This window comes from Thalassophryne amazonica, chromosome 9 (genome assembly GCF_902500255.1).
Source record: "Thalassophryne amazonica chromosome 9, fThaAma1.1, whole genome shotgun sequence".
In the NCBI taxonomy this organism is placed as follows: domain Eukaryota; kingdom Metazoa; phylum Chordata; class Actinopteri; order Batrachoidiformes; family Batrachoididae; genus Thalassophryne; species Thalassophryne amazonica.
Window position 1 is genome coordinate 46,861,487 of NC_047111.1, and position 25,944 is coordinate 46,887,430.

Below are 25,944 nucleotides of genomic sequence, written 5' to 3' on the forward strand. Positions count from 1 at the left end.
AGTGATGTTTGAAGAAAAATACAGTATTGTGCAAAAGTTGGAATGTTTCAACATTTCAGATATGATTTGTCTGGAGATGTACTGCTGGTAAAAACTGAAATCTTATGCATTATAATTACAATTCTATGCTGATTTAAATCTTTGCATAGTACTGTAGAATTCACAGTATGCCATACCTGCAGTCTTCAAGACTCTAACTGAGAAGAACACTCTGCCTAAAACAAGTAAAAACACACTGGGTTAGAAGCTTTGCTAGTGGGTGTGAACCTGTCACATTTTTACCAGTCATTGATATGACTGCTTGCTTTCCCACTTTCAGCTCAAATTTCACTTCATCATTTTCAGAAACTTGCTGACAATATGAAGTTATTTCATTTAAAAATTAGTTGCTACAGTCCATCTTTGCTTGCAGTGTGTATTGACTGTATATGTTTGTTATTACAGTGCATGGTTGGAAGACGATGATGACCCTGTCATTGCTCGAGTCAATCAGAGACTAGAAGACATCTCAGGACTCACAGTGAACACTGCAGAGTTACTACAGGCACTGTCATTTATACTATGGAAATAATTTTTCTCAACTTGCATCTGTATCATTCTGACTTTAAATTTAGTTACTCAAATTAAAATCACACACAGAATATCAGAATAATAAAGTGTGATGAGGAAAAACATTTTTATTTCACATGCTTGCCTTTATCAAGCAGTATTCACTGGATCAAATATACTGTGTACAGTTGTAACAGAACATTTTAATATTGTGTGTGGGTGTATATATATATATATATATATATATATATATATATATATATATATATATATATATATATATATATATATATATATATATATATATATATATATATATGTGTGTGTGTGTATGTATGTGTGTGTGTATGTGTAACATTTTATATTTCTCCCAATGACTTGACAGGTTGCAAACTATGGAGTTGGAGGACAGTATGAGCCACATTATGACTTTTCAAGGGTAAGTTCAACTTATGTGTATGTAAACAGAACTACAGACAGGTTATTCACATTAGTGGTGGGTGATATCACCTAAAATTAATGTCACTGTATTTTTTTTTTGCTTTTTGGACAGTGACGTATTATGCCACAGTATTACTGCTTTGGCACTGTATAACCTCTTTAATAAATGTCTTCTTTAAGCAACAGTTTAACCTGAAAAGTTAAAAATGTGGATGAAAAATATCACGAATCAAAGATTTTTACATTATTTTATGGTTAAGAGGTCTGTGGCTGTGTTTAATTAATGCTCATAGAATCATGCACACAGCACATAGGTCCACTGATTCACACAACACTATCACAGTTGAACAATATTTCCATGACTTTTAACTGTCAACATGTGAAACTAACATCTGTAAGCAGAGGTGTCAAATCCAGCTTCAGAAAGTAAAAGTCCATCCACATATCTGTTCCATCTTCCCAATAAACCAGCTGATTGTAATTAGTTCAGCTCTTCAAGCATGGGGATGAGCTAATTATTAAGATCACCTGTTTTAGGTGCACAGGTAGAAGCAACACATGGGAGGGTTTTTACTTTCTGAAGCTGGATTTGACACCTCTGTCTGTAAGATAATTAGTTCAAAGGTGATGACTTTTGTGGAGCTCAGCAGAGCAGGGAACAAAATGCCACACATACATCCCCCATCTCCAGTTCTGATCCTCACAGCTGCAGTGCTGATCAGAGCCAGTATTACTTTTGGTGGCATCATTTAACGCTACAACTAAAAAAAAAATCTGGCCTGGCAAGAATTCTGTACTATTTTAAGGGGGAAATTGATTTGTATCAATGCTAATGGGATTGTGGAGTCCATATCGTGGTGCACTATCACACCTGTGATGACTGTGGCACTGGTGTACCACCCACCCCTAGTTCACAATGTTCATCTTATCTGCTGTGTTTTTTTATGTTGTTTATGGCTGTGCTTTGCTCATGTAAGATGTATTCTGTCTGTGTGTTTCATGTGGCTTCCGTAAAAGGATTTTGACTGACAGCTGTATGTGCATACTCTATTATGTACATCTGTGGAACTGCTTGGAATGTGTTGACACAGCAATGATTTTACTATGTGTAATAACGCAGGGGGCAGTGTTGCTGTTGTTGTATCACTAAACCCACAATTTTCCGACTAATGCGAATCTTCTGTACTCAGTGGGCTGCTTGTAAAAACATCTTGTTGTGTGTTCCAGCAAGTTATTTAATTAATGTTATTAGTCACCATTTACAGTGCATCCGTTAAGTATTCACAGTGCTTCACTTTTTACACATTTTGTTATGTTAATGCCTTATCCCAAAATGGATGAAATTCATTTTTTTCTTCAAAATTGTACTCACAATACCTCACAATGAAGATGTAAAAAAAGTTGTTTTGTTTTTTTTAGATTTTTGCAAATTTATTGAAAATGTATATTTAAAAAAAGAAAACCCTAAAGCCTGTTGTGTGGGCCGCTGAAGAGGAGGTACTGCTGGCTCACCACCACCGGATGGCGCCCTGCTTGGAGTGCGGGCTTCAAGCACAAGAGGGCGCCAGAACCACTGGGAGTGACAGCCGTCAATCATCCTCAACACCAGCTGTCACTCATCATCTCATCATCACCATCACCATAAAGGCCGGGTGGCGACTCCACCTCCTCGCCGAGGAATCTCCTACGATACAAGGTAATCTCTCTGCTGACTTATCCGTCAAATAATAATCTGATCTGTTTTGCAGCTGTTTTTTCCTGGTGGTATTTCCTTGACTGGATTTTCGGAGCTGCACGTGTGTATGATTGGAGGTGGAGGCTCTCCCTCCACAAGAATCAATAATCAAGGTTGCTGGGTGTGAGGATTCACACTCACTACCTTCTGTTTTTTCTGCCAGCAGTACCAGGGCCGACAACGGAGGACAGAGACCACCTGGGGACTCGGGGCTTGGCGGCTTCGGTGTTCTTCAGGCCGTTGGTGGTAGAAGCGGTGTGGGTCCCGGCTCTTCGTTCATCTGAGGTCTCCTATCTTCGAGCCTGCCCGCAATCCTCTTGTGTGTGATTGGCAGTACCTTTGTTTATTTTACGTTGTGTTCTTGTGCAACATTAAATTGTTACTCCTTCCCTTATCCATTGTCCGTTCATTAGCGCCCCCTGTTGTGGGTCCGTGTTACGACACCTTCCCAACAAAGCCCCCCTCACACAGCAAGAATGTGGAGGAACCCGACATGGCAAACATACCCGACATGGCAAATATTGTCATAATCCAACACAGTTGGGAGGAAAAGAGGTGTGGTCAGCTGTGTCAGAACGTATCCGGAGTACCTCGTCCACACCTGCACAATGGCATCCAAAGAGCATATAGACAACAGTTTTGATGACACAGACTGCTGTCAGATGGCCATAAAAGGTGCTGCAGACTGCTCGATGTCCAAACGTCTGGATAATCAACACAAGACTGGAGCGCTGTGTTCCTCATGTACACGTGAGTGCGCAGCGGCGTGTGTGTGTGGCTCACGTGCACTCCGCGCACACACGTGGGGCTGCAGTTATTACTCAACCATGTGTCTGTGTGTGTATGCCATGGGTTAAAGTTCTCCGTCACCACGACGGATTTCCGTCATTTGGAAAATTTAACCACACATACCCGTGCGCATGTGGTGTCATGCGTGTTTTGGGGCCGAAATATGTCACTGTCAAAGCAACATCCCATTCTGCGCTACTCAAAGCAGCAGCAATGTCTGCGTGAATGGCGTCGCCCTGGGATGGAAGGGACTGTGTGGATTTTCCTTCCTCTCCGGTCTGTTTACTGCTTGCCATGAGCCACGGTCCTTCTCCTCCCTGTCTTTGTGAGAACATTGGCAGACCTTCCCCAAGTAGAGCGGGGTGTGGCTTTGCTTTGAACCAGTGAATCATTGATCCGTCTCACTGATTCAATGGTTTGTTGTGTTATTTCACTTTATCTTAATTTTTCCCCCGCTAAAACCCTAAAGAGCATATGTCTGTGAGTAATATTTACCTTTTTTTATATTAAACCGACCTGTTATGGTCTTCTAAAACAGTTGATAGATGTATTTTATAACTTAAAAATGGGACCGATGCTAACGCGTTAGCATGTCTGTTGCGTTTTCAATGTTAAAGTTAGCATTAAGCTGTTCGCATCTCAGCACAGTTTGTGTGCCTTTGTTTTCTGTATAATAAATAATGGCTTAGCGTTTGTTGTCGTAAAAGTGTCAAATGTATTACGAATTGTAATATTTTTTATTTATTTTTATTTATATATTAATAATAGCAGCAACAACAAAAGTAAATAACTACTATTGCTACAATACAATTTTAGAGAAACACACAAAAATAACCTGATAAAACACACAGAAAAGGTAAAACCAACTAACGATGAACATAAATATAGAAATAAGTGTTTCCTGTTAACACCTAGTGACTCTTACACCTCGACTTCATCCCTGTTTTATTTAAGTTTAATGACAACTTGTTTCAGTCAAACCACATCTAAGCTGTGTTTTTACACAAGAAAAAAATAAAATGCAGTAAACTGCACATTTGTGTCTTTTTCATGAAAATATCTTATTAAAGATCACATATTACACTTTAGTCAGGCCTTTAAAATACTTTTGTCGACTCTTGTGTTGTGAAAGTGTCGTGACACGGACCCACAACAGGGGGCGTAAATGAACGGACAATGAAAGAGTCAAATATGAACACTTTACTGTTGTGAAAAGCACAACCAAACACAGCAGATTACAGAATAAGTACAATAGTCAATTAGCAAAGGTGACATGTGGGCAGGCTCGAGGATAGAAGACGTCTGTCCTGAGAAGAACCGGAACCACACGATTTCCTCCGCCGCCGAACCCGGAGAATACTGGAGCCGCCAAATCCCGAACACCCCAGGTGGCCACTGTCTCCGCGTGTCGGATCTGGTACTGCTGGCGAGGAGCAGAGACAATCAGATGTGGGTGTGTGAACACCCAGTAACAACAATGGTGGGAATTCCACCTCCACCTCTAACACACAATCGTGCAGCGTCTGTTTAACCACTTATCTGACGGGAAGTAGGACGAAACAGTCGTGACCCACGCCGGTCCTCTGGTTAGACAGCTGCAACACAATAGCTCTTGGAAACAATCAATACAGGCAGAGAAAGTTACCTCCTAAGGTAGACGATATCTCGGCAACGAGGTGGAGATGCCATCCGGTCTTTATGGAGTGGGATGATGAAGTGTAGATGGGTGACGCCCTCTCGTGCCTGAAGCCCGCACTTCAGGCAGGGCGCCCTCTGGTGGTAGGCCAGCAGTACCTCCTCTTCTGGCGGCCCACACAACAGGACCCCCCCCCAACGGGCGCCTCCTGGCGCCCGACCAGGCTTGTCCGGGTGACGGAGGTAGAAATTGGCCAGGAGGGCCGGGTCCAGGATGAAGCTCCTCTTTACCCAGGAGCATTCTTCGGGTCCATACCCCTCCCAGTCCACCAAATACTGGAACCCCCGGCCCATCCGACGGACGTCCAGGAGCCGGCGCACTGTCCAAGCCGGCTCCCCATCGATGATCCGGGCAGGAGGCGGCGCCGGTCCGGGAGCACAGAGAGGTGAGGTGCGGTGGGGTTTGATTTTTGACACGTGGAAAACCGGGTGGATCCGCAGTGAAGCTGGGACTCGGAGCTTCACTGCGGCAGGACTGAGGATTTTGAGGATTTCAAACGTTCCAATGTACCTGTCCTTGAGCTTTGGAGAGTCCACCTGGAGGGGGATGTCCTTTGTGGAAAGCCAGACCTCCTGCCCGGGCTGGTAAGCAGGGGCCGGGGACCGCCGGCGGTCTGCATGGGTCTTCGCCCTCGTCCGGGCCTTTAACAATGCAGAACGGGCGGAGCGCCACACCCGACAGCACTTCCGCAGGTGGGCCTGGACCGAGGGCACACCGACCTCTCCCTCCACCACGGGAAACAATGGGGGCTGATACCCCAAACACACCTCAAATGGGGAGAGGCCGGTGGCAGAGGACACCTGGCTGTTATGTGCGTACTCGATCCAGGCCAGATGTTCACTCCAGGCCGTCGGGTGGGCAGACGTCACACAGCGCAAGGCTTGCTTCAATTCCTGATTGACCCGTTCTGCCTGTCCATTGGTCTGCGGATGATACCCGGACGAGAGGCTCACAGTGGCCCCCAGTTCCCGGCAGAAGCTCCTCCAGACGTGTGAGGAAAACTGGGGACCACGATCAGAGACGATGTCGGTAGGTATCCCATGCAGACGGACGACGTGGTGGACCAGGAGGTTTGCAGTCTCCTGGGCCGTGGGGAGCTTCGGGAGGGCCACGAAGTGGGCCGCCTTGGAGAACCAGTCCACTATCGTGAAGATGGTTGTCATGCCCTGGGACGGCGAGAGGCCCGTGACAAAATCCAGACCGATGTGGGACCAGGGGCGATGAGGCACAGGAAGTGGCTGAAGAAGTCCCTGTGCCTTCTGGTGGTCTGCCTTGCCCCTGGCACAGGTGTTGCAGGCCTGGATATATTCCCGGACGTCGGCCTCCAGGGACGCCCACCAGAAGCGCTGCCGGACCACTGCCACGGTCCGTCGCACCCCCGGATGACAGGAGAGCTTAGAACCGTGACAGAAATCCAAGACAGCAGCTCTTGCCTCTGGTGGGACGTAGAGTCTGTTCTTCGGCCCTGTTCCGGGGTCCGGGCTCTGTGCCAGGGCCTCCCGGACGGTCTTCTCCACGTCCCAGGTGAGGGTGGCCACGATAGTGGACTCCGGAATGATGGGCTCCGGTGGATCCGACAGCTCAGTCTTGACTTCATCTTCATGCACCTGGGACAAGGCATCCGATCTCTGGTTCTTGGTCCCAGGGCGGTAGGTGATCCGGAAGTCAAAACGCCCGAAGAACAGTGACCAGCGGGCTTGCCTGGGGTTCAGCCGCCTGGCGGTCCTGATATACTCCAGGTTCCGATGGTCAGTGAAAACCGTGAATGGCACAGACGCTCCCTCCAACAGGTGTCTCCACTCCTCAAGAGCCTCTTTCACCGCAAGGAGTTCCCGATTGCCGACGTCGTAGTTCCGTTCAGCTGGGGTCAACCTGCGGGAAAAGTAGGCACACGGGTGAAGGACCTTATCGGTCTCTCCGCTCTGGGATAGCACGGCTCCTATCCCTGAGTCAGAGGCGTCCACTTCGACCACAAACTGGCGGCCAAGGTCGGGCTGCACCAGCACTGCACTGGTGCAGTCGAGAACCGTCGTTTCAACTCCTTGAATGCGGCTTCGCACCGATCCGACCAGGTGAAGGGGACTTTAGGAGAGGTCAGGGCTGTCAGGGGGCTAACTACCTGGCTATAGCCCTTTATGAACCTCCTGTAGAAATTTGCAAAGCCGAGGAACTGTTGCAGCTTCCTCCGGCTTGTAGGTTGGGGCCAATCTCTCACCGCCGCAACCTTGGCCGGATCAGGGGCGACGGAGTTAGAGGAGATGATAAACCCCAGGAAGGACAAAGAAGCGCTGTGAAACTCACACTTCTCGCTCTTCACAAACAGCCGGTTCTCCAACAACCGCTGCAGGACCTGACGTACATGCTGGACATGAGTCTCAGGGTCCGGGGAAAAGATGAGAATATCATCCAGATATACGAAGACGAATCAGTGCAGGAGGTCCCGCAAGACATCGTTTACCAAAGCTTGGAACGTTGCAGGGGCGTTAGTGAGGCCGAACGGCATGACCAGGTACTCAAAGTGACCTAATGGGGTGTTAAATGCCGTCTTCCATTCATCTCCCTTCCGGACCCGAACCAGGTGATACGCATTCCGAAGATCCAATTTTGTAAAGATTTTGGCTCCATGCAGGGGGGTGAACACGGAATCCAACAAGGGCAACGGGTATCGATTGCGAACCGTAATCTCATTCAGCCCCCTGTAATCGATGCATGGATGGAGTCCGCCATCTTTCTTGCCCACAAAAAAGAAACCTGCACCCATCGGGGAGGTGGAATTTCGGATCAACCCGGCAGCTAATGAGTCCCGGATGTAGGTCTCCATTGATTCACGTTCAGGTCGTGAGCGGTTGTACAGCCTGCTGGACGGGAACTCCACGCCTGGTATCAAATCAATGGCACAATCGTACGGACGGTGCGGAGGAAGGGTGAGTGCCAGATCCTTGCTGAAGACGTCCGCAAGATCGTGGTACTCAACCGGCACCGCTGTCAGATTGGGAGGGACTTTGACCTCCTCCTTAGCCTGTAAACCGGGAGGAACCGAGGATCCTAAACACACCTGATGGCAGGTTTCGCTCCACTGAACCACCACCCCAGATGGCCAATCAATCCGGGGATTGTGTTTCAACATCCAAGGGAAGCCCAAAATCGCGCGGGAGGTAGAAGGAGTCACAAAAAACTCGATCTCCTCCCGATGATTCCCAGACACCACCAGAGTTACTGGTTGTGTCTTGTGCGTGATTAAAGGGAGAAGGGTGCCATCTAGTGCCCGCACCTGCAATGGTGAAGGAAGCGCCACCAGAGGGAGCCCTACTTCCCTAGCCCATCTGCTATCCAGCAGATTCCCTTCTGACCCTGTGTCCACCAGTGCTGGGGCTTGAAGGGTTAAATCCCCACTCAGGATTGTAACTGGGAGTCGTGTGGCAATACGTGTGTGTCCCACATGCATGTTATGACCCCCCCTTTAGCCCAGTCTCTAAAGGCGAGTGTTGTCGTTTTGGCCGTTTGGGGCAGTTTCTCTGTATATGCTCCTTCGAGCTGCAGAAAAAACACTCCCCGTGGACCAGCCTCCTCATTCTGTCATTTGATCTTATATTGGCCCTGCGCGTCTCCCTAGCAACACCAGCAGGGGGTGCTGTTGCCCCACGGAGCGCTGCGGCCGTGGAGCGTGGGGAGGGCGGAACCTTTTCAGACCCGGAAGGGAGGGGGACGTCCTTCGTCTCGCTCCCGACGGCGTTCCTCTAACCGATTGTCTAACCGTATAACAAGATCAGTAAGTCCATCCAAATCCCGCGGTTCGTCCTTGGCCACCAGGTGCTCCTTCAGGACCGACGACAGTCCGTTTATGAAGGCGGCGCGGAGCACAGCGTTATTCCAGCCGGACCTCGCAGCCGCAATGCGGAAGTCGACTGCATAAGCGGCTGCGCGCTGGCGTCCCTGTCTCATTGACAGCAGCACAGTTGAAGCGGTCTCTCCTCTATTAGGGTGATCAAACACTGTTTTGAACTCCCTCACAAACCCAGTGTACGTATGAAGGAGCCGTGAATTTTGCTCCCAAAGCGCCGTAGCCCAAGCGCGTGCCTCTCCTCGAAGCAGATTAATTACATAAGCTACTTTACTAGCATCAGACGCGTACATGACGGGACGTTGTGCAAAGACGAGCGAACACTGCATGAGAAAGTCCGTGCACGTCTCGTCTTGTTGAACGACCAGTGGAACATTTATATCCTGCACAGGGTCGGCAGGAGGAGGAGCTGCAGCAGCGTCCTGAGCGCTCGCTGCCACCTGTGTGGAGAGAGCCTCCACCCTGCGGTACAGGAGGATGTTTTGCTCGGTCATCTGATCCAACCGAGCCGTAAAGGCGGTGAGGATGTGCTGCAACTCACCAATCACGCCTCCTGCAGACGCCTGTGCACCCTGCTCTCCCGTTGGCCGTTCAATGGCTGGGTGACGCCCCTCGGGGTTCATGACGCTGGCCGAGATATCCTGTTGTGAAAGTGTCGTGACACGGACCCACAACAGGGGGCGTAAATGAACGGACAATGAAAGAGTCAAATATGAACACTTTACTGTTGTGAAAAGCACAACCAAACACAGCAGATTACAGAATAAGTACAATAGTCAATTAGCAAAGGTGATGTGTGGGCAGGCTTGAGGATAGAAGACGTCTGTCCTGAGAAGAACCGGAACCACACGATTTCCTCTGCCGCCGAACCCGGAGAATACTGGAGCCGCCAAATCCCGAACACCCCAGGTGGCCATTGTCTCCGCGTGTCGGATCTGGTACTGTTGGCGAGGAGCAGAGACAATCAGATGTGGGTGTGTGAACACCCAGTAACAACAATGGTGGGAATTCCACCTCCACCTCTAACACACACTCGTGCAGCGTCTGTTTAACCACTTATCTGACGGGAAGTAGGACGAAACAGTCGCGACCCACGCCGGTCCTCTGGTTAGACAGCTGCAACACAATAGCTCTTGGAAACAATCAATACAGGCAGAGAAAGTTACCTCCTAAGGTAGACGATATCTCGGCAACGAGGTGGAGATGCCGTCCGGTCTTTATGGAGTGGGATGATGAAGTGTAGATGGGTGACAGCTGTCAAGAGATAATGAGTGACAGCTGTCACCCCCGGCTGTGTCCGTGGCGGCAGCGCCCTCTCGTGCCTGAAGCCCGCACTTCAGGCAGGGCGCCCTCTGGTGGTGGGCCAGCAGTACCTCCTCTTCTGGCGGCCCACACAACATCTTGCTGTAATATGTTGTCAGTGGTTGAGATAGTTTCTGTAGGCATCTAAAAATGCTCATAATCAGGCGAAACCTGATGGAAATCTCTTTGTGGTGTGTCGGTGATGTATGCATGTGCAAAATAAAACAAAACATTACTCTAGGTATATTTTTGACGAGAATATAACATCATAACTTTATTACAAGCTCAAATGTTGATGTTGCGTGACAAAGGCCTTTTAATAATAACTCAAAGAAATAATGGCAAAACTCACATGTAAGTAAAAAAAAAAAAACAGCAAAAAATTATTAATCGATTACTAAAATAATCATTATTTGCAGCCCTAGTTTGTTTTACAAGTGAGTGCATTTTACCGATTAAATGTCAATACGCCAGTTTTGAGTTTCTCAGTGCGCATGCGTTTTCAAAACTGGTGACAGTGTTACTTTGTGCACAGCAGAACAATGTTGTCAGTTGCTTTAAGCCCTAATTTTGTATTTTATTGACTGTACAGCCAGCAACACAACACCCATTTTGGTGCATTCACTGGATAAGAACCTATCAAAATACTACAGAAGACAATGAATTTTTACTTGACAGTTTGAAGTGAGTTTTCTTTGTTTCAGAGGACTTCATACCCATTAAAATTTACTAGAATATACAAAATTTGACTTGCTCTTTTAAAAACTTTCTGTGGGAGATCCCCCAGACTCACCATAATCAATTCTCTGTTTTTACTTCACAGATTGAAGTGTTTTATTTGTTTTAGAGGGCTTCATACCTGTTAAAATTCACCAGAATACACAAAATTTGACTTGGTCTTTAAAAAATGTTCTGGGGGGGCACCCCCAGACTCCCCCAGAATCAAGACTACACCCTGCTCCCCACCACCCTTTTATGTACCTTTATGTTCAAGTTTTGCATTCTTTTTGTGCTTTGTCTGTCTCTCCTTAGAGGCTGTTTAGAATAGATTTGTATGCTGTATAATGTGTTTATTGTATTTATTGAGGAAAAAAGAGTGTGTGCACCCACTACGCCACATTTTAGGGAATTGCTGGCATTGATTTTTGCCAGGAAAAAATTTCAGTCAGATGAAAATGTATTGCTTTAACCCATGGTGTATGCATATATGAGCCACTAAGAGTGAGCACGCTTATCCCCGTTCTCTTTTGTACCCCCTTCCCCTTGGCTCTACCCCTACGCCTACCCCTTTAAAACAAGGGGTAAGGCAAAGCGGTGCGCCTCTAGCCCTATGAATTGAGCCACTCCTCCGCCTGAGAAGAAAAAAAAAACTGCCCGTGTCAAACTGCCATCTTCACTGTTTGTTAACATGGCAACCGAAAAGCACCTTGTTGCAGTAGCCTGTTTGCTCTTTTTACTTTCTCGCCTTTCTGCATGAATGCAAAGAAATAAAAGTTGCATATTTCTTCGACGCATCGCAATCATGTCATTTTAATTAATTTGTAATTTATAATAATAATAATTAATAGTATTAATAATTAATTAATTAGTAAATAATTAATGTTAATACTAATAATTAATCTATAATAGTAATAATTAATATTGATTGATTAGTAATTAATTAATTAGTAATTATAATAAATAAACACTCGAAATATATCAGTCTGTGTGCAATGAATGTATACATTATACAACTTTTACTTTTTGAATGGAATTACTGAAATGAATCAATTTTTTCATGATATTCTAATTATATGACCAGCACCTGTATGTATGTTATGTGGTTCATCTAGTTCTGTTAACCTTATAATTCTTTTTCAAATTCTCCCATTTTGTTGCATCCAGCACTACTTCCTTTAGAAATTTCTTTGACAAATAATAGCAGTCTATTAGGACATCAGGTTATGTGTTACACGTGTGTGTATATATTTTCCAACTTATTCCCACTGGTGAAACTTCTCATTTTCTGCCTGAAAGCTTATTAGGAGACGATGTGCTCAGAACTCCCTGTTTGTTTACAAAATACACACATGTTACAGACCTTGAAATCCAACAGCATGAACATACAAATTAACGTGCTTACACTTTATCATGATTTTCTCCATTGTGAGATATAAAAGTGTGTTATCGTAGCATTCGTGTGTATATGCGTTATAACTCCTCAGCACACGAGCGAAGTTACAATATTCTTCAGAACGACAGTATACGCAACATGCATCCAGCAGCATACACGTTGCTGTCATAGGCAATTGCCTGTAAAGTTTTTGGCAAGTTAGAACTTTCTAAATAGCATAATTTTTAATGAAAGTTGTTTCATTTGTGTGGCTTTGGGCGCCATGTTTGTTTCTTTGGAGACAGCACTAAGCTCCTCCAGAGGGCTACAAACCCCTCCAAACTGAGTGAATCTGGATGCACACTCCTTTTAGAGGGGTTTGTAGCCCTCTGCCTACCCCTCCACCTCGCTCCATAAAGAGAATTGAGACACCCCTCTGTCTCTCATGCCTGCGCAAAACGGAGGGGAAGGGGGAAGGGGAAGGGCCAAGGGGTTGAATTGAGATTCAGCCTTAGTGCCACTGGACAGCTTCGCTGAAAGTTTGCTGGCTTTGGGTCATGTTGTCCCCTGCGTCAGGCGGAGCATTTCCAGCGAACTTTAGTTTCTTTTTTCTTTTTTGCTCACTTCAGGAGCACAACGCATCTCTGGACACTGCGATGGTTGGATTATCACATGGAAATTAATTTTTTATTCTGGGTGAGAGGATTTCAACCACAGGCTGCCACTTTCGGCTCCACGTCCACGTTGTGAAACACTCTTGGATCGCAGTTGGAGGTGAGATTCATGTTTATTAATGCTACCACGGCCTGGCACAACAGTTCCATGTCATATCTCCTGCAGATTTAGGTGATCATTTATTACAATGTGAGGTCCATTCAGCTCCGAGCCTGACACGTGCAATGACGCATTACTGCGCACCACGGAGAGGGTCAACTGCCTGTGTTATACACAGATATGATGGAGACAATATTCACATTATTTACGTCACCCATGGGAAGGAATGGACAAATATCTGTACTGTAAGGTCTATTGTGGATATAACAGCCTGTTCAGATTTGCGGCGGCGTGCACGTGGGAGACTAGTCAGGATTGAAGGAAGGATGAATGCAGCAATGTACAGAGACATGTTGTGAAAGTGTAGTGACACGGACCCACAACAGGGGGCGCAAATGAACGGTCAATAGATGAGCCAAAAGGTAACAATTTAATGTTGTGAAATGTGCACAACGAATATACAGACAATCTCAGAATGTGATTACAGTCAAATTACAAAGGTGACGTGTGGGCAGGCTCGAGGATAGAAGACGTCTGTCCTGAGAAGAGCCGGAACCACACGATTTCTGCCACCACCGAACCTGGTGAATACTGGAGCCGCCAAGTCCCGAATTCCCAGGTGATCACCGTCTCCGACTGTCGGATCTGGTACTGCTGACGAGAACAAAGACAGTCAAGTGTGGGTGTGTGTACACCCAGTAACAACAGAGGTGGGAATGCCACCTCCACCTCTCACTCAACACGTTGCAGCGGTCTCAGATGAAAAGGAGCGCCGTCTTGCACAGCCTCCGAAAACATGACCGGTTCTCCTGCAAACACTCACAATAACAGATTTATAAATCTCACCAAAAGGGCTGAGAGTATTACCTTCAATGAAGTACGATATCTCGGCGATGAGGTGGAGATGACGTCTGGGTTTTATGGAGTGAGGTGATGAAGAATGAGTGACAGCTGTCAGGAAGTAATGAGTAACAGCTGTCACTCCCGGCTGTGTCCGTGGCGGCAGCGCCCTCGCGTGCCTGAAGCCCGCACTTCAGGCAGGGCGCCCTCTGGTTGTGGGCCAGCAGTACCTCCTCTTCTGGCGGCCCACACAACAGGACCCCCCCCCTCAATGGGCGCCTCCTGGCGCCCGACCAGGTTTGTCAGGGTGTCGGCGGTAGAAGTCGGCCAGGAGGGCCGGATCCAGGATGAAGCTCCTCTTCACCCAGGAGCGTTCTTCGGGTCCATACCCTTCCCAGTCCACCAGATATTGGAACCCCCGGCCCATTCGACGGACGTCCAGGAGCCGGCGCACTGTCCAAGCCGGCTCCCCGTCAATGATCCGGGCAGGAGGCGGCGCCGGACCGGGAGCACAGAGGGGCGAGGTGTGGTGAGGTTTGATCCTGGAAACATGGAAGACCGGGTGGATCCGCAGTGAAGCTGGGAGCTGGAGCTTCACCGCGGCAGGGCTGAGGACCTTGAGGATACGGAAGGGGCCGATGAACCTGTCCATCAATTTTGGAGACTGTACTTGCAGGGGGATGTCCTTCGTTGACAACCACACCTCCTGCCCGGGCTGGTATGCAGGGGCCGGGGACCGCCGGCGGTCTGCATGGGTCTTGGCCCTCATCCGGGCTTTCAACAAGGCAGAACGGGCGGTGCGCCACACCCGACGGCACCTCCGAAGATGGGCCCGGACCGAGGGCACACCGACCTCTCCCTCCACCACGGGAAATAATGGGGGCTGGTACCCCAAACACACCTCAAATGGGGAGAGGCCGGTGGCAGAAGACACCTGGCTGTTATGCACATACTCGATCCAGGCCAGATGGTTACTCCAGGCCATCGGGTGCGCGGATGTTACGCAGCGAAGGGTCTGTTCCAGTTCCTGGTTGGCCCGCTCTGCCTGTCCGTTCGTCTGTGGATGGTACCCGGACGAGAGGCTCACGGTGGCCCCCAGTTCCCTGCAGAAGCTCCTCCAGACGTGTGAGGAGAACTGGGGACCACGGTCAGAGACGATGTCGGTGGGTATCCCATGCAGACGGACGACGTGGTGGACCAGGAGGTCTGCTGTCTCCTGGGCTGTTGGGAGCTTCGGGAGGGCCACGAAGTGGGCCGTCTTGGAGAATCGGTCCACTATCCTGAAGATGGTGGTGTTGCCCTGGGACGGCGGGAGGCCCGTGACGAAATCCAGGCCGATGTGGGACCAGGGGCGATGAGGCACCGGTAATGGCTGGAGAAGTCCTTGGGACCTTTTATGGTCTGCCTTGCCCCTGGCACAGGTGGTGCAGGCCTGGATATACTCCCGGACGTCGGCCTCCATAGACGCCCACCAGAAACGCTGCCGGACAACTGCCACGGTCCTTCGCACCCCAGGATGACAGGAGAGCTTGGAACCATGACAGAAGTCCAAGACTGCAGCTCTGGCCTCTGGTGGGACGTACAAACGGTTCTTCGGACCTGTTCCTGGGTCCGGGCTCCGTGCCAGGGCCTCCCGGACGGTCTTCTCCACGTCCCTGGTGAGGGTGGCCACGATAGTGGACTCCGGCAGGATGGGCTCTGGTGGATCCGACAGTGCAGTTTTGACCTCCTCTTCGTGTACCCGGGACAAGGCATCCGACCTCTGGTTCTTGGTCCCGGGGCAATAGGTGATCCGGAAGTCAAAACGCCCGAAGAACAGTGACCAGCGGACTTACCTGGGGTTCAGCCGCTTGGCGGTCCTGATATACTCCAGGTTCCGATGGTCAGTGAAAACCGTGAACGGCACAGACGCTCCCTCCAACAGGTGTCTCCACTCCTCAAGAGCCTCTTTCACCGCAAGGAGTTCTCGATTGCCGACGTCATAGTTCCGTTCAGCCGGGGTCAACCTGCGTGAAAAGTAGGCACACGGGTGAAGAAACTTGTCGGTCTCTCCGCTCTGGGACAGCACGGCTCCTATCCCTGAGTCAGAGGCCTCCACTTCAACCATGAACTGGCGGCTAGGGTCGGGCTGCACCAAAACTGGCGCAGTAGAGAACCGTCGTTTCAACTCCTTGAACGCGGCTTCGCACCGATCCGACCAGGTGAAGGGGACTTTTGGAGAGGTCAGGGCTGTCAGGGGGCTAACTAACTGACTGTAGCCCTTAATGAACCTCCTATAGAAATTAGCGAAGCCGAGGAACTGTTGCAGCTTCCTACGGCTTGTTGGTTGGGGCCAGTCTCGCACCGCCGCAACCTTGGCCGGATCAGGGGCGACGGAGTTAGAGGAGATGATAAACCCCAGGAAGGACAAAGACGTGCGGTGAAACTCGCACTTCTCGCCCTTCACAAACAGTCGGTTCTCTAACAACCGCTGCAGGACCTGACGTACATGCTGGACATGGGTCTCAGGATCTGGAGAAAAGATGAGAATATTGTCCAGATATACGAAGACGAATCGGTGCAGGAAGTCCCGCAAGACGTCGTTAACCAAGGCTTGGAACGTCGCGGGGGCGTTGGTGAGGCCGAACGGCATGACCAGGTACTCAAAGTGACCTAACGGGATGTTAAATGCCGTCTTCCATTCGTCTCCCTTCCGGATCCGAACCAGGTGATACGCATTTCTAAGATCCAGCTTAGTAAATATTTTGGCTCCATGCAGGGGGGTGAACACGGAATCCAACAATGGCAATGGGTATCGATTGCGAACCGTAATCTCATTCAGCCCCCTGTAATCAGTGCATGGATGGAGTCCACCATCTTTCTTGCCCGCAAAGAAGAAACCCGCCCCCATCGGGGAGGTGCAGTTCCGGATCAGCCCGGCAGCTAATGAGTCCCGGATGTAGGTCTCCATTGATTCGCGCTCAGGTCATGAGAGGTTGTACAGCCTGCTGGACGGGAACTCAGCGCCTGGAACCAAATCAATGGCACAATCGTACGGACGGTGCGGGGGAAGGGTGAGTGCCAGATCCTTGCTGAAGACGTCAGCAAGATCGTGGTACTCAACCGGCACTGCCGTCAGATTGGGAGGGACTTTGACCTCCTCCTTAGCCTGTAAACCGGGAGGAACCGAGGATCCTAAACACACCCGATGGCAGGTTTCGCTCCACTGAACCACCACCCCAGACGGCCAATCAATCCGGGGATTGTGCTTCAACATCCATGGGATGCCCAAAATCACGCGGGAGGTAGAAGGAGTTACAAAAAACTCAATCTCCTCCCGGTGGTTTCCAGACACCACCAGAGTTACTGGTTGTGTCTTGTGTGTGAGTAAAGGGAGGAGGGTGCCATCTAGTGCCCGCACCTGCAATGGCGAAGGAAGCGCCACCAGAGGGAGCCCTACCTCCCTTGCCCATCTGCTGTCTAGCAGATTCCCTTCTGACCCCGTGTTCACCAGTGCTGGGGCTTGAAGGGTTAAATCCCCGCTCAGGATTGTGACTGGGAGTCGTGTGGCAATTTGTGTGTGTCTCAGTTGAATGTTTTGACCCCCCCTTAGCCCAGTCTCTAAGGGCGAGTGTTGTCGTTTTGGCTGTTTGGGGCAGTTTCTCTGTGTGTGCTCAGTTGAGCTGCAGAGAAAACACTCTCCACGGATCAACCTCCTCATTTTGGCCCTGTGCGTTTCCCTAACAACGCCAGCAGGGGGAGCTGTTGCCCCACAGAGCGCTGCGGCTGTGGAGCGTGGGGAGGGCGGCCCCTTTTCGGACCCGGAAGGGAGAGGGGCGGCGCGTATCCGGTCACGTCCTTCGCCTCGCTCCCGACGGCGTTCCTCCAACCGATTGTCTAACCGTATAACGAGATCGATAAGCCCATCTAAATCCCGCGGTTCCTCCTTAGCTACCAGCTGCTCCTTCAGAACCAACGACAGTCCGTTTATGAAGGCGGCGCGGAGCGCAACGTTATTCCAGCCGGACCTCGCAGCCGCGATGCGGAAGTTGACTGCATAAGCGGCTGCGCTCTCGCGTCCCTGTCTCATTGACAGCAGCACATTTGAAGCGGTCTCTCCTCTGTTAGGGTGATCAAACACTGTTCTGAACTCCCCCACAAACCCAGTGTATGCTGATAACAACCGTGAGTTCTGTTCCCAGAGCGCCGTAGTCCAGGCGCGTGCCTTACCCCGAAGCAGAGCAATCACATAAGCTATTTTACTAGCATCTGACGCGTACATGACGGGACGTTGTGCGAAGACGAGGGAACACTGCATAAGAAAGTCCGCGCACGTCTCCACACAACCTCCGTACGGCTCAGGAGGGCTTATATATGCTTCAGGGGATGGTGGGAGGGGTTGTTGAACCACCACTGGAACGTTCATGTCCTGCACAGGGTCGACAGGAGGACGAGCTGCAGCAGCGCCCTGAGCGCTCGCCGCCATCTGCACGGAGAGAGCCTCCACCCTGCGGTTCAGGAGGATGTTTTGCTCAGTCATTTGATCCAACCGAGCCGTAAAGGCGGTGAGAATGTGCTGCAGCTCACCAATCACGCCTCCTGCAGACGCCTGCGCTCCCTGCTCTCCCATTGGTCGTTCAACAGCCGGGTGACGCCCCTCGGAGTCCATGACGCTGGCCGAGATATCCTGTTGTGAAAGTGTAGTGACACGGACCCACAACAGGGGGCGCAAATGAACGGTCAATAGATGAGCCAAAAGGTAACAATTTAATGTTGTGAAATGTGCACAACGAATATATAGACAATCTCAGAATGTGATTACAGTCAAATTACAAAAGTGACATGTGGGCAGGGTCGAGGATAGAAGACGTCTGTCCTGAGAAGAGCCGGAACCACACGATTTCTGCCACCACCGAACCTGGTGAATACTGGAGCCGCCAAGTCCCGAATTCCCAGGTGATCACCGTCTCCGACTGTCGGATCTGGTACTGCTGGCGAGAACAAAGACAGTCAAGTGTGGGTGTGTGTACACCCAGTAACAACAGAGGTGGGAATGCCACCTCCACCTTTCACTCAATACGTTGCAGCGGTCTCAGATGAAAAGGAGCGCCGTCTTGCACAGCCTCCAAAAACACGACCGGTTCTCCTGCAAACACTCACAATAACAGATTTATAAATCTCACCAAAAGGGCTGAGAGTATTACCTTCAATGAAGTACGATATCTCGGCGATGAGGTGGAGATGACGTCTGGGTTTTATGGAGTGAGGTGATGAAGAATGAGTGACAGCTGTCAGGAAGTAATGAGTAACAGCTGTCACTCCCGGCTGTGTCCGTGGTGGCAGCGCCCTCTCGTGCCTGAAGCCCGCACTTCAGGCAGGGCGCCCTCTGGTGGTGGGCCAGCAGTACCTCCTCTTCTGGCGGCCCACACAACAAGACATCCTGGATGAAAACCTACTCCAGAGCGCTCTTGACCTCAGACTGGGGCGACGGGTCATCTTTCAGCAGGACAGTGACCCTAAACACACAGCCAAGATATCAAAGGAGTGGCTTCAGGATATCTCTGTGAATGTTCTTGAGTGGCCCAGCCAGAGCCCAGACCTCAATCCGATTAAACATCTCTGATGGAACTTGAGCGGTGCTGCAAAGAGGAATGGGCAAAACTGCCCAAAGATGGGTGCGCCAAACTTCACGGTCACGGTGTTTTGCTGTATCTGTTAGCTGTTTAATCTGCGCAGTTAGATTGATCTAGTTACCTAGATAACGATTTGTTTCACAGTGTAATCTTCACGTGCCTTAACTAAAGCACTCCCTCTGCTGAATCACCTCTAAATTATTTACACATTATTCACTTTGTGTGTTTTTAGGAATCTGCTAGCTTAGCGCAGCTACTATCTCTTAGCCGTTTTAGCATGGCGGCTTCTCCTGTCTCTCCCGCACTTTTCTGCTCTGGGTGTGAAATGTTTAGTTATTCCTCGGCCTCCTGTAGCAGTAATGGTACTTGTAATAAGTGTAGCTTATTCGTAGCTTTGGAGGCCAGGCTGGGCGAATTGGAGACTCAGCTCCGCACCGTGGAAAATTCTACAGCTAGCCAGGCCCCTGTAGTCGGTGCGGACCAAGGCCGCCGTTAGTTTCCCTCTGGCAAATCCCGAGCAGCCGGGAAAGCAGGCCGACTGGGTGACTGTGAGGAGGAAGCGTAGTTCTAAACAGAAGCCCTGTGTACACCGCCAACCCGTTCACATTTCTAACCGTTTTTCCCCACTCGACGACACACCCGCCGAGGATCAAACTCTGGTTATTGGCGACTCTGTTTTGAGAAATGTGAAGTTAGCGACACCAGCAACCATAGTCAATTGTCTTCCGGGGGCCAGAGCAGGCGACATTGAAGGAGATTTGAGATTTGTAATTCACGTCGGCAGTAATGACACCCGGTTACGCCAATCGGAGGTCACTAAAATTAACATTGAATCGGTGTGTAACTTTGCAAAAACAATGTCGGACTCTGTAGTTTTCTCTGGGCCCCTCCCCAATTGGACCGGGAGTGACAGGTTTAGCCGCATGTTCTCCTTGAATTTATGGCTGTCTGAGTGGTGTCCAAAAAATGAGGTGGGCTTCATAGATAATTGGCAAAGCTTCTGGGGAAAACCTGGTCTTGTTAGGAGAGACAGCATCCATCACACTTTGGATGGAGCAGCTCTCATTTCTAGAAATCTGGCCAATTTTCTTAAATCCTCCAAACCGTGACTATCCAGGGTTGGGACCAGGAAGCAGAGTTGTAGTCTTACACACCTCTCTGCAGCTTCTTTCCCCCTACCATCCCCTCATTACCCCATCCCCGTAGAGACGGTACCTGCTCCCAGACCACCAATAACCAGCAAAAATCTATTTAAGCATAAAAATTCAAAAAGAAAAAATAATATAGCACCTTCAACTGCACCACAGACTAAAACAGTTAAATGTGGTCTATTAAACATTAGGTCTCTCTCTTCTAAGTCCCTGTTAGTAAATGATATAATAATTGATCAACATATTGATTTATTCTGCCTTACAGAAACCTGGTTACAACAGGATGAATATGTTAGTTTAAATGAGTCAACTCCCCCGAGTCACACTAACTGCCAGAATGCTCGTAGCACGGGCCGAGGCAGAGGATTAGCAGCAATCTTCCATTCCAGCTTATTAATTAATCAAAAACCCAGACAGAGCTTTAATTCATTTGAAAGCTTGACTCTTAGTCTTGTCCATCCAAATTGGAAGTCCCAAAAACCAGTTTTATTTGTTATTATCTATCGTCCACCTGGTCATTACTGTGAGTTTCTCTGTGAATTTTCAGACCTTTTGTCTGACTTAGTGCTTAGCTCAGATAAGATAATTATAGTGGGCATTTTTAACATCCACACAGATGCTGAGAATGACAGCCTCCACACTGCATTTATTAGACTCAATTGGCTTTGCTCAAAATGTAAATGAGTCCACCCACCACTTTAATCATATCTTAGATCTTGTTCTGACTTATGGTATGAAAATTGAAGACTTAACAGTATTCCCTGAAAACTCCCTTCTGTCTGATCATTTCTTAATAACATTTACATTTACTCTGATGGACTACCCAGCAGTGGGGAATAAGTTTCATTACACTAGAAGTCTTTCAGAAAGCGCTGTAACTAGGTTTAAGGATATGATTCCTTCTTTATGTTCGAGAGCTTTAAATCAGAAGTGCCTGACTCCGTGGTATAACTCACAAACTCGCAGCTTAAAGCAGATAACCCGTAAGTTGGAGAGGAAATGGCATCTCACTAATTTAGAAGATCTTCACTTAGCCTGGAAAAAGAGTCTGTTGCTCTATAAAAAAAGCCCTCCGTAAAGCTAGGACATCTTACTACTCATCACTAATTGAAGAAAATAAGAACAACCCCAGGTTTCTTTTCAGCACTGTAGCCAGGCTGACAAAGAGTCAGAGCTCTATTGAGCCGAGTATTCTTTTAACTTTAACTAGTAATGACTTCATGACTTTCTTTGCTAATAAAATTTTAACTATTAGAGAAAAAATTACTCATAACCATCCCAAAGACGTATCGTTATCTTTGGCTGCTTTCAGTGATGCCGGTATTTGGTTAGACTCTTTCTCTCAGATTGTTCTGTCTGAGTTATTTTCATTAGTTACTTCATCCAAACCATCAACATGTCTATTAGACCCCATTCCTACCAAGCTGCTCAAGGAAGCCCTACCATTATTTAATGCTTCGATCTTAAATATGATCAATCTATCTTTATTAGTTGGCTATGTACCACAGGCTTTTAAGGTGGCAGTAATTAAACCATTACTTAAAAAGCCATCACTTGACCCAGCTATCTTAGCTAATTATAGGCCAATCTCCAACCTTCCTTTTCTCTCAAAAATTCTTGAAAGGGTAGTTGTAAAACAGCTAACTGATCATCTGCAGAGGAATGGTCTATTTGAAGAGTTTCAGTCAGGTTTTAGAATTCATCATAGTACAGAAACCACATTAGTGAAGGTTACAAATTATCTTCTTATGGCCTCAGACAGTGGACTCATCTCTGTGCTTGTTCTGTTAGACCTCAGTGCTGCTTATGATACTGTTGACCATAAAATTTTATTACAGAGATTAGAGCATGCCATAGGTATTAAAGGCACTGCGCTGTGGTGGTTTGAATCATATTTATCTAATAGTTTACAATTTGTTCATGTAAATGGGGAATCTTCTTCATAGACTAAGGTTAATTATGGAGTTCCACAAGGTTCTGTGCTAGGACCAATTTTATTCACTTTATACATGCTTCCCTTAGGCAGTATTATTAGACGGCATTGCTTAAATTTTCATTGTTACGCAGATGATACCCAGCTTTATCTATCCATGAAGCCAGAGGACACACACCAATTAGCTAAACTGCAGGATTGTCTTACAGACATAAAGACATGGATGACCTCTAATTTCCTGCTTTTAAACTCAGATAAAACTGAAGTTATTGTACTTGGCCCCACAAATCTTAGAAACATGGTGTCTAACCAGATCCTTACTCTGGATGGCATTACCCTGACCTCTAGTAATACTGTGAGAAATCTTGGAGTCATTTTTGATCAGGATATGTCATTCAAAGCGCATATTAAACAAATATGTAGGACTGCTTTTTTGCATTTACGCAATATCTCTAAAATTAGAAAGGTCTTGTCTCAGAGTGATGCTGAAAAACTAATTCATGCATTTATTTCCTCTAGGCTGGACTATTGTAATTCATTATTATCAGGTTGTCCTAAAAGTTCCCTGAAAAGCCTTCAGTTAATTCAAAATGCTGCAGCTAGAGTACTAACGGGGACTAGAAGGAGAGAGCATATCTCACCCATATTGGCCTCTCTTCATTGGCTTCCTGTTAATTCTAGAATAGAATTTAAAATTCTTCTTCTTACTTATAAGGTTTTGAATAATCAGGTCCCATCTTATCTTAGGGACCTCATAATACCATATCACCCCAATAGAGCGCTTCGCTCTCAGACTGCAGGCTTACTTGTAGTTCCTAGGGTTTGTAAGAGTAGAATGGGAGGCAGAGCCTTCAGCTTTTCAGGCTCCTCTCCTGTGGAACCAGCTCCCAATTCAGAAAGGGAGTTTTTCCTTCCCACTGTCGCCAAGTGCTTGCTCACAGGGGGTCGTTTTGACCGTTGGGGTTTTTACATAATTATTGTATGGCCTTGCCTTACAATATAAAGAGCCTTGGGGCAACTGTTTGTTGTGATTTGGCGCTATATAAATAAAATTGATTGAATTGATTGATTGATATTCAAAAAGACTTGAGGCTGTAATTGCTGCCAAAGTTGCATCAAGAAAGTACTGAGCAAAATTTGTGAATACTTATATACATGTGATTTCTTTGTTTTTTATTTTTAATAAATTTGCAGAAAAAATACTTTTTTCATGTAGTTATTATGGAATGTTGTGAGTAGAATGTTGATGGAAAAAATGAATTTATTCTATTTTGGAATAAGGCTATAACATAAAAAAAATGTGGAGAAAGTGAAGCACTGTGAATACTTTTACTGTATTCCAGTACTTTAAATGTGCAGAAAAAAATTTTCAGGTTTATACTGTCATTATTTCTGAGTAAAATAGGCACAATTTATTTCAATTGTAATTGATGCCCATAGTGGCGGACTCCTAGTGTGAGTCTTTGATTGATGGGTTAAATGTTATAAACATCTGTTGCAGCGTCCTTTTGACAGCAACCTCAAGGTCGATGGAAATAGGCTTGCTACCTTCCTAAACTATGTAAGTACATGTGTGTATGTTATCTTCATTGTGTTTTCACTCTTCGATTTTATCTTTATAGAAAGATGAGCCTGATGCATTCAAAAGATTAGGCACTGGAAATCGTTTGGCAACTTTTTTGAACTACGTAAGTACGTGCATCCAGTCGCCGTTGGTTGAAGGCCATGTGCGGAGCTCATCATGAACCTCCGACGTTATGCTACTGTAGCTGAGCTTCTTGGGCAAAAGCATACAGTAAGCTCTGGTTCAATCTTGGACTTGGACTGATTGACTATTTCAGCGTTTTTCCAGTTGACATGTGCTGATTTAAAAATGAGCATTTCATAGTGTGATGGGGAAAGATTTTTAAACAATATTTTCAGCCATTTCATCATATTAGTTTAATGTCTGCTGGACTTGGTGTCCTAAAGGTATTGTGACACCTATTAATGCACCTATTGTGACAGCCATTAATGCACGAAAAGCTCTTTTACATACTGTTGTCTCTGTGAAATTAGCACCCACTATCAAATGCACAATTAGACTTTCTAATTTAATTGCAAATCTGACTCCACCCCAATGCAAAAGTTTGGATTGCCCATGTTTCTGTGTAGGCTCTCAGTTGTCCAGGTGGTTTCCATAGTAGAGAAGCTTGAATCTTCGACTGGACTGGGTTGCTTGACGTGAGGACGTTTCGCTTCAAATCACAGAAGCTTCCTCAGCTAAAATTCTTGCTGTGGTAGTCTGACTTCTGTCTTGACTCTTGTAGAGAATAAACCAGAAGCCAACAAAAGCTGGAGTTTTTTTAACCTAACCAGACCCCACCTACCGAGAGGCTGACTGCTATAGGCTAGTGACTAAACAATAGCTCTAATTAGCACCTATTGTGCTCTAGTTAGCACTCTCCTAATCACAGGACGGAAGCCTCCCCTGATGGCTCCCTTGACGACTCTCTCCTGATGACGTGAATGACTCATTACCATGAACAAAAGACTGAAACTGCTTTGACCTGAGTACCACATTGTAAACAGGGGACAAAGCGTGTCTGAGAGGTCACCAGTGGACCTCAGTCTGCAGTTCATCTCCACCTGAAAGACACTAACCACACGTTTGAGGACAAGGAAGTTAAAATCTCAGCCAGAGAGAAGAAATGGTTTGAGAGAGGTGTCAAGGAAGCAGTCTTTGTAAAACAGTTGAAACCCAGCCTTAACCGCGGAGCGGGTCTCAGACACGCTTTGACCCCTGTTTACAATGTGGTACTCAGGTCAAAGCAGTTTCAGTCTTTTGTTCATGGTAATGAGTCATTCACGTCATCAGGAGAGAGTTGTCAAGGGAGCCGTCAGGGGAGGCTTCCGTCCTGTCATTAGGAGAGTGCTAACTAGAGCACAATAGGTGCTAATTAGAGCTATTGTTTAGTCACTAGCCTATAGCAGTCAGCCTCTCGGTAGGTGGGGTTTGGTTAGGTTAAAAAAACTCCAGGTTTTGTTGGCTTATGGTTTATTCTTCTCTACAAGAGTCAAGACAGAAGTCAGACTACCAGAGCAAGAATTTTAGCTGAGGAAGCTTCTGTGATTTGAAGTGAAACGTCCTCACGTCAAGCAACCCAGTCCAGTCGAAGATTCAAGCTTCTCTACTTTGGATTGCCCATG

General features: G+C 47.5%; 1 protein-coding gene across 4 annotated transcripts in view; it reads left to right on the plus strand.

Annotated features, from left to right (window-relative positions):
- Positions 1 to 25,944, plus strand: part of LOC117517084 (prolyl 4-hydroxylase subunit alpha-2-like) — an 87,516-nt gene that overhangs the window by 46,043 nt on the left and 15,529 nt on the right. For 2 of the 4 annotated variants that reach the window (XM_034177995.1, XM_034177993.1), the window contains exons 10-12: positions 445 to 544; positions 935 to 988; positions 24,378 to 24,443. In XM_034177995.1, coding sequence (XP_034033886.1) covers positions 445 to 544; positions 935 to 988; positions 24,378 to 24,443 — 220 coding nt within the window. Of the gene's footprint in view, positions 1 to 444; positions 545 to 934; positions 989 to 24,256; positions 24,317 to 24,377; positions 24,444 to 25,944 lie in introns of all 4 variants that reach the window. The other 2 variants (XM_034177997.1, XM_034177996.1) reach the window with 2 other exon arrangements.